Below are 12,444 nucleotides of genomic sequence, written 5' to 3' on the forward strand. Positions count from 1 at the left end.
TGTCTCCTCAGCTCTCCTTCCACTCTGTTGAGTCGCATTTTTATCCCGTCTCTTTATTCTGCTGTGATCGTGGATGCAACCTAGCCAAAGCCAGTCAATTCTAAGTGAGGTCTGTGTGGCTGTATGACCAGTCCCTGCCATGGGGACTTCTTCATTTCCCCCCACCCCTTTGTTCCATCCTCTGGGTGTCAGGAGGCTTGCAGACAGTTTGCCAGCCTACCCTTCGCATTGCATCCTTGTCCTTTTGTTAGTCCGTCCTGCAACTTCAACCTTTTCTCCTTAAAAACAAATTAACATTTTAATTTGGTTGGTCTTGGGAGATGTCTTGGAATGGTTCGCCGCCTGTCTTGACTGGCATGTGATTAAGGGCCAAGTTTTATAGCAAGGCTCTGTCCTCCCGCCTCCAGCTGTGCAGGGCAAAGCATTGCTGGTTGGAGCAGAGAGACGTCTAAATAGCCAGCTTCCATCCAGGCTGGCTCTTAACCATGGCAGGCATTTGTCCATGCCATCAGGCTTCGGAGCCTCTGTTGGTTGACTGACAGTTAGATACAGCCCAGAGCCCCTGATTAATTGTCCATGAAATCGCACTTGCTTGCGCTGGTGTTGTGTCTGTTCTAACACCTGCAGCTTGCTGGTGCTGCTTGTCCCTGTAGAGGGATAAGATGCAAAGGCAGAGCACTCCTGAGCTGCGAGAGAAACAACCCCAGGAAAGAGCCACTGTGCTCTTCTATGGCGATGCCAGGGCACACCTCAGCATCCCACGGAAAGCTCAAAGCGGTCAGGCAAGGATAAAACTTTGCATTTCAGGCAACAACAACAGGGTAAGAGGCAGTGAAGTGTTCATAATAACAAGGAAACTTTCTGCTATTCCACCCCCCTGTTTTCTAAGGAAATAACTTCCCCTTTAGGGTTGAGTCTTTTCCCTTCTTTTCCAAATCCTTGCTTCCAACCAAGGCAACAGGAATGGAAGAGAAGAGACAGATGTTTCCGAAGCGCGTGCATATATATATATATATATTAAATTGAGAGCAATCCTCTTGTAACCCTGTAGCCAGCTGGGCTGCATCTCACAGTACATTAACCAAGAACTGACAGGGAGGAACTGCACTTGTGTTTGTGTGGCGGGGGGTGATTCAGAATGGCAATTTTTCTTTTTGCAGTAATATTAACCATTGCTATTACTGTTATTGAGACCCAGCATGGTATAATGGTTCAAGAGTAGGATTAGGACTCTGGGAGACTAGGGCCTGTTACAGACAGCCAAAATAAAGCTGCTTCGAGTCACAGTGGAGGTATGGTGTTTCAACATATGTCCCTAAGAGTCAGAAGTCACACTAAAGCCACACCCAGAATGAGCGTGGCTTTGGTTGTGACTTCTGGACGTAGGACGCATGCATCATGAAACACATACCTCCACTGTGACTCGAAGCAGCTTTATTTGGCTGTCTGTAACAGGCTAGGGTTGCATCCCTTTTGGCTCATTGGACACCCATGAGTGATCTGGGCAAGTGACACACTTTGAAGGCAGTGTGTGGGGGGGGGGAACCCTTCGAACAAATCTTGCCAAGAAAACCCTGAGATAGTTTTGCTTTAAAAGGCCACCCTACGTTGGAAGTGGCTTGAGGCGTACAACAAAAGCAGATTATTGTTATTAGAGTTAGAATTTGCATTGTGTTATTGTCATTGCTATTGCATGCAAAGTCTCCTCTGAGAGCAAAAGGAAAACCTGTTCCACTGAAGCAATCTCTGTGACAAGTGAAAGGCAGCCCCCTTTTTTGACGCTGTTAATGAAGTCCCTCTTTCCAGATGCGGTTTCTGACATTTTTTAAAGCAAACATTTTGGAAGAGGGAAGCAATTATAAACGCTTTCAATTAGGAGAGGTAATTATGTTCTAATTAGAGCGTTCTCCATTAGCACCAAAAAGAAAACTGGAGTACCTCACCCAGAAATCAGCAGAATTGAAGGGTCACTTGCAACAAATCCCAGATGTATAAGTTATCTGTGCAATGAGTTATTGGAGAAGGGGTGGTCTAAAACATGTGTGGCTGGTTTTTATTAAGCCCTGAAACTGACCATTATGTTGCATGGAGAAGAACAATCCCTAAAGAAGACTAGACTAGGATCACCATTCTTATCCTCAAAACCATGGAGAGATAGACCACACTCTTTGCATGCAAAAGATCCCAAGATCTGACTCCAATGTCTCTCAGCTGAAAAGATCTCAAGGAACAAGGCAAGCAAAGACTTTCTTCTGTGAGACCTTTGAAATCATCTCTCAGCTAAAGAACTGGGCTAGGTGATCTGTAGTAATTTGACCATAGGAATGCACTAGGATTTTTGGTTAGTCTACTTTTGAAACCAAAAGTAACCCGATTTGTATATGTGGATTGGAACACCGCCCTTCGTATTTTGTGATTTCAGCGTTCTAGTTTTTAAAATGCACCCAAAAAAATTCATATGAATAGTGTATTTTTTCATTAAATGTGCATAAAATGCATAGGAATTGCCATGCCAATTCAAAACAACACAGGTGAATGGAGAAAGAAATAGGACAGAACAGAATTGCCAATAAATATATGCAGCACTTTTGCAAAACATACATAAATAAATGATACACCCATTTCTAAGTGAGACTACGAAGAAGCCTAATAAATCTGTATAAAAGGAAGTCAGGGCATAATTCAGGGCATAACTCTGTGGTGAGGCAAGACTTTTGCATACACAAAGACCTGGGTTTCTGATGTCTGCAAAGAGATCTGAGATGACAAGGAATGCGAAGGAAGTCTGCCTGAAGCCCCAGAGAGCTGCTGCCCATCAGTGTAGCATGTGCGTGTGAATATATATGTGTATGCGCATATGTGTACAAATGTACATACGCCCTTAAGTCACCTGTCAACTTAGATGACCCCATGAATTTCACAGGGTTTTCTTAGGCAGGGAGTACTCAGAGGTGGTTTTGCCAATTCCTTCCTCTGAAATATAGCCTAAGGCAACTGGGATTTGTTGGCCATCTCCCATCGAAATACTAACCAGGTCTGACCCTGCTTAGTTTCCAAGATCAGACAGCATTTGGTTCCTTTGGGCACACATTTCAGAGATGAAAACCCAACATTTCCCAACATTTCAGAGATGAAAACCAGGACCCATGCAGCCAAGCAACATCAGAGTCTGGTTAGGATGACAAACAGTTATAAATGAAAAAGAACAGACCAAGTAGGAGAGGTCACAACATTTCACTTTTACCTCCCTAAGTTAACTGAGTGTCAACTACTTTTGCACTTTGAGCTCAGTTTGCAGCCATTGCACCAAGCCAAAGACGAATGGGGAAAGTGAGAGGAAGAGCGAGAAACTGGGACATTTGAAAAGCAGCGGAAAAAGTGGGATGACAGGGGGATTAATCCCTGCCAAACCAGGACAGTTGGAGGGTATGGAGTGAATATCAGAAATCTAGATGGACCAAAGGCCTGACTCGCTTTAGGAAAGCACCCTGTGTCTGTATGTAACCTGCTGAGCGTAGAACCTGAATCATAAAGGAAAGGACCTTAGCAAGATTACGCTCTAAGTGCTCCTCTAAATGACAGCTTTAAATTGTTTCCAGAGTGATCTGAAAAGAATAGAGGCTTCAGGTCAAGAGTGAGGCCAGCTGCCAGTAGAGCTGATACATTTCCCCAAGCAATTGAATCCTTTCCCTTGCAATGGGCAAGCGACCGTTGTTGCTAACCATGGCAAAGACGCCTGGCTTTGCAACATCACAGTCTCCGTCGGTTTAACTAATGGGATCCGCCAATGGAATTTGGCCTTTATAGAGGACTACGGTGCTAAAAGGGGAAGCTAATGCCCCGATAGGCCCTAAATTGAAATTCTCCTCAGTATTACTAACCCAGACAGCTCCATCTATTACAAGGCTGTTGTACAGAATAAAATGAAGCTTTTATTTGTTTTTACGTACTCCCGAGTTATATTTGCGGCTGCCGTATATCTACCCTCTGTCTCTTTCGAGTAAATAAAACTCTGGGATTTCCTTATTACATTGTAAAATTGTTTTTAAAGACAGTATTTTTTTCCCCCGCCCGTTGCAGAAATATATCCTCAAACATAAATGGCTGTTCCGCTGAATGATTATCCATGTTGAGAAATAATCCTCGGGTCCGGATTTTTAATAGATGAATTACCTGCTTTCTAATTATCCCATATTTCTAAAAATGTGGCCAAAGCGGTAAGATATCCAGCCAGTGAAGCCTGTCCTGCCAGTTGCCTTGATCAGCAAATAGGCGCTGGGGGACTTGTCATTAATTGTAACTGGCACAAAGCATGCAGAAATGAATAAAATCCTCCATGGAACTTTACTGACAGCAAACCTTAAGGGAGCATAGATCCAAAGGCCAGAACATTATTTAATGGCACCCTTTCAGCGGCTGCAAGATCTCTACCTCAAGGGACCCTAAGTAAATAATTGCCTGGCACAAGAAAGGGGTCATGAAAGAACCAGGGGACCCATTCACACTACCCATATATACTCAACTATAAGTCGACCTCATGTATAAGCCAAGGGCAAGTTTTGGGGCTAAAATGATGGATTTTGCTATGACCTGTGGATAAGTCGAGGGTAAAATTTAGGGGCATATAGCGAAGGGTGTAAAGGATGAAGCAAAGCAAAACAGTGTCAAAGAATGTACAAAATTCCAGCAGACATAACTCTTTGTGCTTACTATTAAGGCTGGATGGATGAGAGAGTAGAGGGGGTCGGTGCTTCACATATTACACTCTTGCTTTTCACCAGGATATAGTTCCTTCTTTTAAATAAGAGTTAAGATACAGTACTTACAATGACCCATGGATAAGTCGTAGGATAGGAAGGGCCATCACTAGTACTTTCCAGCTTCATCTTCGAAGGGAAGTGAGTTATGGAGTACCAAGAATGGCTACCTGTTTTAATACTTCTTGTAGACTTGTTGAGGTCTAAAAGATACTTGATACTTGATAAGCACCCATGTAAGGATCAGGAAATGCTCACCAAACACTTTTTCTTTCTGTTTTTGCAGATGAAGGACTGTGGGACCTGTTTGTGAAGGACATTCCCCACGGTGCCACCTCCTACACCATCAGCCTGGACAAGCTGAAACCAGGGGTGAGCTACGAATTCCGGGTGGTGGCCGTGAACGAGTTTGGATACGGAGAGCCCAGCACTCCTTCTGTTGCGGTATCAGGTTGGTTGCTTTTATGAAGTGCTACCCTGGAGACTTTAGTAAAATGTTCATAGGTGAAAAGGTTAAGCGCATGTAGAGACTGGTCTCATCACAGAAGAATAAAAGACATGGCCTCCAAGGTATTCTTTACACCACTTGAATTGGAGCACAAGTAGGAATCCTGTTTCGCTTTTCTGGTGATGTAAAAGACAAGACATATTGCAATGGGACATTATTTATTTGTTGACAGGCAGACAAGTCATGTTATATACAGGCATGTTTACTCCCTGTGTGCAATTGCTTTTCTTTCATTCATATGTGTCTGTGCATATGTATGTCCAACTACAAAACCACAAACAGAGAGACGGCTAAAGGGCAGATTCACAAGCCTACTTCATTCAGGGTCAGGTTATTTTCCCTATAGTTCAGAGTGAGCCATTCATACGGCAACTGAATTGATTGCTGGGAAGATATACCCGCCTCAGGTTGCTCTGTTGATCAATTGATAGTATTTCTGTATCGCCTCCCACCCCAAAAGAGCTCTTTACAGAAATGTCTCTTTGCTATGCATCCCTTGATAGCATTGGGAAAAGAAAAACAATATTTTCTTCCTTGTCTTGTCATCCCTTTTCTTCCCCATTCTGTCCTAGAAACAGTACCTTCTTTGAACTGAAGTGGATAGTGCCTACAAATATAGGCAACTGATGCTTTAAAAATAGCTTTGGGGAAGGATCCCTATGAAGTACGGACTACTTCATGCAGGACTGAAATAGAGCAGCTACAAATTAGGAAAGGTCAGTGTAGTCTGAAGGCAGCTAGTGAGCAAAAAACAGAATCCAGGTCAGCAGAAGAGCAAAGAGACAATCCTAAAGAAGAGGCGAGGAAGACCAGCTAAGGCATAGCGTGTACAAGACTGAAAACCAAACCAAAGAGTCTTCCAGTACTCTGGGCCCAGAGCTTAAAACTTACAGCTACCTTCAGGACTCCTCTCACAATACATTTGCAAGCTACTCAGAGCTGCACCAACTGCTTCACTCAGGAGTATTTTACTAGCAAGTAATGTGTAGTGTAGTGGATTGAGTGCTGGGCTAGGGGTCCCTAAGACCATGGAAGCCCTTTGAGCGACCTTAGGTGAGTCAATGGCAGTCACAAATCAGTCTTTTCAAGGAAAGCCTAGGATAGGGTCAGCATGGACCAGAGTTGCCCAGAAGGCACATATGACCAGCAAAAAAACCCTTTACATGTGAGGCCTTATCTGTCAGTAGACAGGCATCCCTTCCCAGAGGATGGCGAATGAGGAATGCAAGAGCCTAGTTCTGAAATTGGAGCCACTCTCCATTTTTAAGGGCCAGAGAGTTAGTGGGACAGAGCAAGCCATGGATATAACTGTGAAAAAGATAGCATTTTATTTCCACTTTTGATAATACTTTTGCTAAACTGTGCTTGAGCATCTCACAACGTGAGCAGGGAGCTCCCACTGCCCCCGCGTTTTGTTTAAAGCTGAGCATTGTCAGGCCTGCAAAACAGTTTGAATTTTCTCCCTCAGGTACCAAACTTTTGAACCGTGGAGACTTTTTTTTATTATTCCAGAAAATGATTTTTTCCCTCTCCTCCCCTCCATCTCTTGCTGAAGCAGCAAAAACGATCTGAGAAATGACTCCCTGAAGCAAGTCAGAGGGAGACTCTCAGCAAGCGCAAGGAGAGAGATTTGAACACTGTTTCATTCTATTCTTTTCTCCAGCCTTCTTGTAACATGCCTCAAGGAGCTGTGCTTTGTTTTGCAAAACACTGTAAAAATATTAAAGAAAACAGGAGTTCTCTTGTAGCATTTGAATGGGTAACCTCGGGCTTTGGGGTCCTTTTGCGTCTCCGGTTTCCAGCTCCACTCCCTTTTGTTTTCTTCTCATTTTGTGTAGCTACCATCCAGTTTCTGGAAAGGCTGTGTGTAAAACCAGGACATGGTTTTTCAAGGCATACCCCCACTTCAGACCACATATGGCCCATCAAGATTGGCAACTGTCAGATTGCTCCCTCTTTTCCTTGTCGTGATGTGATACGAAATCAATTCCCCGCCATCCCACTTCTTCAGCTGCTTTTAAAATGTCCCAGTTTCTCTCCTCTTCTCTCTGTCCTCAGCTTAAGTCAATTGCTGCAAATTGAGTTTAAAATGCAAAAGTAGTAGGAGATGTAATCTTGACCATGCCAGTCGGTTGTGGCAAAAGCAAACTAACTACTGCAATCTCTTCTAATCTGTGTGTTCTTCCTCATTACCAGCGTTTGCCATCTAGACAAGATGGTGATGTTACTTGGGCACAAGCGTTCAGGTTTTCATTTGTAAAACGTTGAAGGGTTTGCAAATTGCCTGGCTTGCCTCACAGGTATACACGCAACCCCTTGTAAATAAATTGCTTGTTTTGTATGTGCTGTGCTCGAACATAGCTATTTAATCCCTTTCTGCGTGAAGCTCTTACACATCCTCCAGATTGGCCAGAGAAAAGAAAGACATTCTCTGTTGGGAACTACAGAAATAAGGCATGCAAAGCACTGCAGGCGCCTGTCACTCAGGATGATGATCCATGGCTTGTCTGTCTCTTTAATTAATTAAACCAACGCTCAATGTGCGGCCCATGGCTTCCATTGCCACAACTGAGCTTGGCAGCTGCTGCTTTGATAATGCTCTGATCCTTGTCAGGTTCCCAGCAGATAGTAGATAATCTTTTTGAGGGACTTCAGACATTTTTGTCTTGCAGGAGAAGCAGGCAGCATGAGTGATATGCATTTCCTTGTCTCCAAGTGCATTTGTAGTTATGCAGAGTAGGACCTGAGCATCTCTCCTACAGTGGGATGTACAAATTACCCCTGGATCTCAACCATCTTAGTGCAGAACAAGGTGCAAGGATTCTAATATAGAGGTAGCAAACATATACAGGAAATCCAGACCTTTCTTGCTTCATCTTTTCTGCATATACCCTTTGTTCAGATGTAGTAGGATTTCATGCTTCCCTGTTGTGTGAATGAACTCCATTTGTCATCCCTCCACTCCTCTTTACTATGCCACAGTGATGCTTTCTATGTTAAACCGAACACCATTTCCTACAACTCAGGGAACCATGGATAGTGAGACAGTTTATTTAAATGGTTAGATGGTGAGAACAATTCAGGAGCAAACCATAATTTCAGAAGCGTTGCTTGTTGTCAAAAGGCTCAGTGGTTCCACTTGCCTCACCCCAGCCCTACTACACAGGAGCCTCGGAAAGCCTGCTGCCTTGAAGACAAGACTGTTGTCAGGGTTACTTAGTGAAAAGGTATAATGTTGAAACGGAGTGTGTGCAGAGCTTGGCAGAATCTATGCTTCCTCATGTGCAACACAGGGAAAGTGTCAGAGGTTTGGCTGCCAACTAAAGTGTGCCGGTTAGTTGCAGAGAATCCCATGTTGCGTTTGCAAGAATGAGAACCTATTTGCCCTCTAAAGAGCCTATCCTTACTTCTGTTAGGCATCACATTTTTTCCAGTTTAATTTTAATCTCTTGGTTTAAATCAGGACCTTTTTTTTTTTAGTATTGTTATCTGGATTGATATTTTTGTTGCACATTTTCTTATAGATACCATGAGCCTTATCACACTAGACAAAACAAGATTTTAAAAGTAGGAAAAACCCACAACTGCAGGATGTTTTTTGGATACATTTGCGCCAAACAGCAATAACGCAAAAAGAAAGCAAACGGAAAGTGGACAAAAATGATACCTTTTTACTGTCCTGAAAGTAAAAAGGTGTTATTTTTGTCCACTTTCCGTTTGCTTTATTTTAGCGTTATTGCTGTTTGGTGCACGTCATCTGAAAAACATCCCACATTTGCAGGTTTTTTTCTAATTTTAAATCCCATTTCTGAGTGGGATTTGTCAAGTGTGATAAGGTCCTATGTTCATTTGTTCCAAAGCAGCATAGAAATAAAAAGGTGAGATGAGCAAGTGTCTTCCTGTGGCACAACTGAACTAAGCCATTATATTAAGGGGGTTTAACTGGAGGGGAGAACTAGTCCCAAAAGGGTTTGTTTTTTTTAGCTTGCTTCTGTCTTGACAAAATAAATAATCTTTTCAAAGGAAAGAAACCGAGGTGGATTAGCCATGTGGGACATACGAATTTCTGATCTAAGGATCATTCCTCAGTGTGATATTGGTCCTTTTCTCCTCCTTGCAGCTCACACAGACTCTCCTTTCTATGAAGAATGGTGGTTTCTGCTTGTGATGGCTCTCTGTAGCCTCATTCTCATCTTGCTGGTGGTGTTTGTGCTGATCTTGCATGGCCAGACCAAGAAATACCGGAACTGCAATTCAGGTGAGATAGCCTCTCCATCATACACTGTACGATCCCTTTCTATCTATCTTTGAAAACAAAAAGCCTGCAAGGAATATTATCTAGTAGAATCGGCTAAGAGAGCCAGCCTGGTGTAGTGTTGGACTGTGACTTTGGAGACCAACGCTCAAATCCCTACTCAGCCTTGGAAACCCTTAGGTGACCTTAGGCAAGTCACACATTCTCATCCTCAGAGAAAAGCAAAGGCAAACTTCCTCTGAACAAATCTTGCCATGAAAATCCTTTGATGATAGCTGTGCCTTAGGGTCGCCATAAATTGGAAATGACTTGAACGCACACAACATGAAGAATCAGCTATGACAGCGTAATGAATTATCTATCTTCCTGCTGCATCCACTTTGTTCTTTGGGATGTCAGCAATAGAAAAGCTGAGGTGGTCAGTACAACTGTGAAAGTCATTTGTCTGCTATGCTAGTTTTCTGTAGGCAGAGAGCTTCGAATGAAGGACAGTCTCCAGAAAAGATGTTTTCCCTCTGCAACGGTGCATTCCATTTTCTGTTTGTATACATGATTATAATACAGAAATTTCCCAATTCTATGCATGGTTTGAAAGATGACAGGGGGAGAATCAGCTCATTTGAAATGTGCGGCTGGGTAAGTCGTCTAAGGATCTATAGACTGCTAAAATGGGTCCTAGAGCAAACCAAGGATGAACTCATCCTAGAAGACAAAGTGAATAGACTGTCATAGGAGTTTATCACATGGGAGGGAAGTGCCCAAATCCCCTGAATAAACAGGGTTTAAACCCATGAATATCCTGCAGCAGTGGGATTGTTTTCAGATGACATTGCACAAATTTGCAATTATCCAGCATTAATTCATGCAGGAAGCTACAAAATCACACTACTTTTTAACTTCGGGAAAATCCCTAGATCACCTAATGGGTTTCATGGCTGAGAGGGGGATTGAATCCTGGTCTCCAGAGTCATAGTCCAACACTCAAACCACTACACTATGATTTCACAGTACTTAATGTGGTTGCACATGGTACAACAGCACCGAGCTGTTGGCATGTTGTAGAGGTTTCCTCTTCTGCCTAGGGGTTGTGTAGCATTGCCATAATATATCTCTGAATTTTTATGATCTGCTGAGGAGATGCTGGATTGCAGCATGTGGTTGTATATACCACCATTGGCCTGTTCCATATAACAGTATTATAAAGGTTACCAGACAAAATGCTCAGCCATAAAGAAAGTGGCTCATGTTAAGTGCCAGAGCTATCCTGGTGGCAAGGCTGCCTCCTGCCCAGCCACTGCAAGCCTGTATAACTATTTATAGGTTTTGTTCTCCATGGCAAATTCTTAGCTCTTGGACTTTTATGGTGCCCTTCAGAAAGCCTGCAAAAAGTCATCTTCCTTGGACACAACCTCATGGTCTGTTGCAGGGGCTGTTTAAATATTCATTGCTGAGACCCTGAACTCTGCTTCAGGAACTTTCCAAATCCGTTTCTGCCCTTTCCTCCCGAGGCACAGAATCCTTTCACGCATTGCCATTGTGCATGCTGCTTCGATGACCTGCATGCATCTGTGACAGAGGCATTAACTCTTTCTTGCTGAAAGCCTGGCATTTCCTAAAAAGTGTATGTAGCAGGAATAGGCAGAAGATGAAAGGGTTCAGAGGACATTCTCTAGGGCTTAGGAAAGTTCCCACCTTTAGACCACAGCTTCCAAAGTCCCCAGCGTGGATGGGGATTCTGGTATTTGTAGTCCAAAAAGAGATTTCCTAAATTCTGATCCTCTTGGCATCTGCGATGTGTATAGAGATGGGGAAATTGGGGATCTACCCACCCACTCACCCCTCTAAAAATCTGCCTTTTCTTCTCTTTTTTAAAAGAAGACTCAGCAATTCTGAACTGAAAGACAGGATTTATATCCCTCCTCTCCCCCACCCCGCCTCATTATAAATTCACTTCTAACAAGTGTTAGTAAATCAGGTTTTATTCCCCTGGGATTCAAAATGCATGAATGCCATGGCATTTTACCAAGCTAATGCTATTAGGTTCCTGCATAGAGCACATAGGCAAAGCTCTCCTCTCCCTCGTCTCACTCTCCGTCTGGAGGGCAGACATGAAAAGGCACACCTGACCTGTCTTTCTGCAAAGCCTTAATGCGGGGATGCAATTGAAGCTGGAGATAAACTACCTGCCCGAAGCAGAGGCGATTTCTGGCAGGCTAAGAGATGCTCATTAAAAGAGCTAAGGCACCCTTGTCTTTGGGCATTCGACTGGAGGGATATTGAGCAAAAGCCCCTTGGTATTGCTTTGCACCCACACAGGCCACTGCGATTAATGCCATGTTGTGAGTAGCATGTCTGATCAGGACTAAGGAGATGCAACAGACTCACCCACAAAAATTGGGTAAACATGAGCCACTCGCCATCTCTCAACCTAACCTGCTTCACAGAAATAGAAGATAAAATGGTGTCCCTTTGAGCTCCTTGGAAAGAAGATGGAGTATACAGGCAATAATACACATTAGGGTGCCTTTCAGCAGACCAGTGCAAAATGGTGTCCTCTAGATCAAAGGCATCCCACCAGCTATATGGTGGTCAAATAAGGGGCAAATCAATTGCCGTTTATTGCCACCCTGGGCTGCAAAACTAGAGTCAAGTGGGTGGTTTGCTGAACCCCTGGCAGACATAACTCATGGCTTGTTGGCTAATTTATCTTGATGGCTTGCCTGTTACGCAGGCATGGTCTGTATCATTACTCTGGCTCCCTAACCTTACGGATATTGACCCTTGCTAACAACAAAGTATGGATTGTCTGATTAATAGCCTGAGCAAATTGCACATTAGATACATGAGCCTGATGGATCATTTTTCCTGTCTTTCTACTCCAGTGGTTAACAAGATGCTGCATTACTTAAAGAAAAAACAGCCAG

At 43.4% G+C, this 12,444-nt stretch overlaps 1 protein-coding gene across 6 annotated transcripts in view; it reads left to right on the top strand.

The window, feature by feature from the left end:
• The window catches only part of SDK1 (sidekick cell adhesion molecule 1), a 455,695-nt gene that overhangs the window by 429,272 nt on the left and 13,979 nt on the right, over window positions 1–12,444 (top strand). For all 6 annotated transcript variants that reach the window (XM_042438052.1, XM_042438056.1, XM_042438054.1 and 3 more), the window contains 2 exons: window positions 5,044–5,208; window positions 9,386–9,523. In XM_042438052.1, coding sequence (XP_042293986.1) covers window positions 5,044–5,208; window positions 9,386–9,523 — 303 coding nt within the window. The remainder of the gene's footprint in view (window positions 1–5,043; window positions 5,209–9,385; window positions 9,524–12,444) is intronic.

The sequence above is a fragment of the Sceloporus undulatus genome, chromosome 8, assembly GCF_019175285.1.
Source record: "Sceloporus undulatus isolate JIND9_A2432 ecotype Alabama chromosome 8, SceUnd_v1.1, whole genome shotgun sequence".
Classification (NCBI taxonomy): domain Eukaryota; kingdom Metazoa; phylum Chordata; class Lepidosauria; order Squamata; family Phrynosomatidae; genus Sceloporus; species Sceloporus undulatus.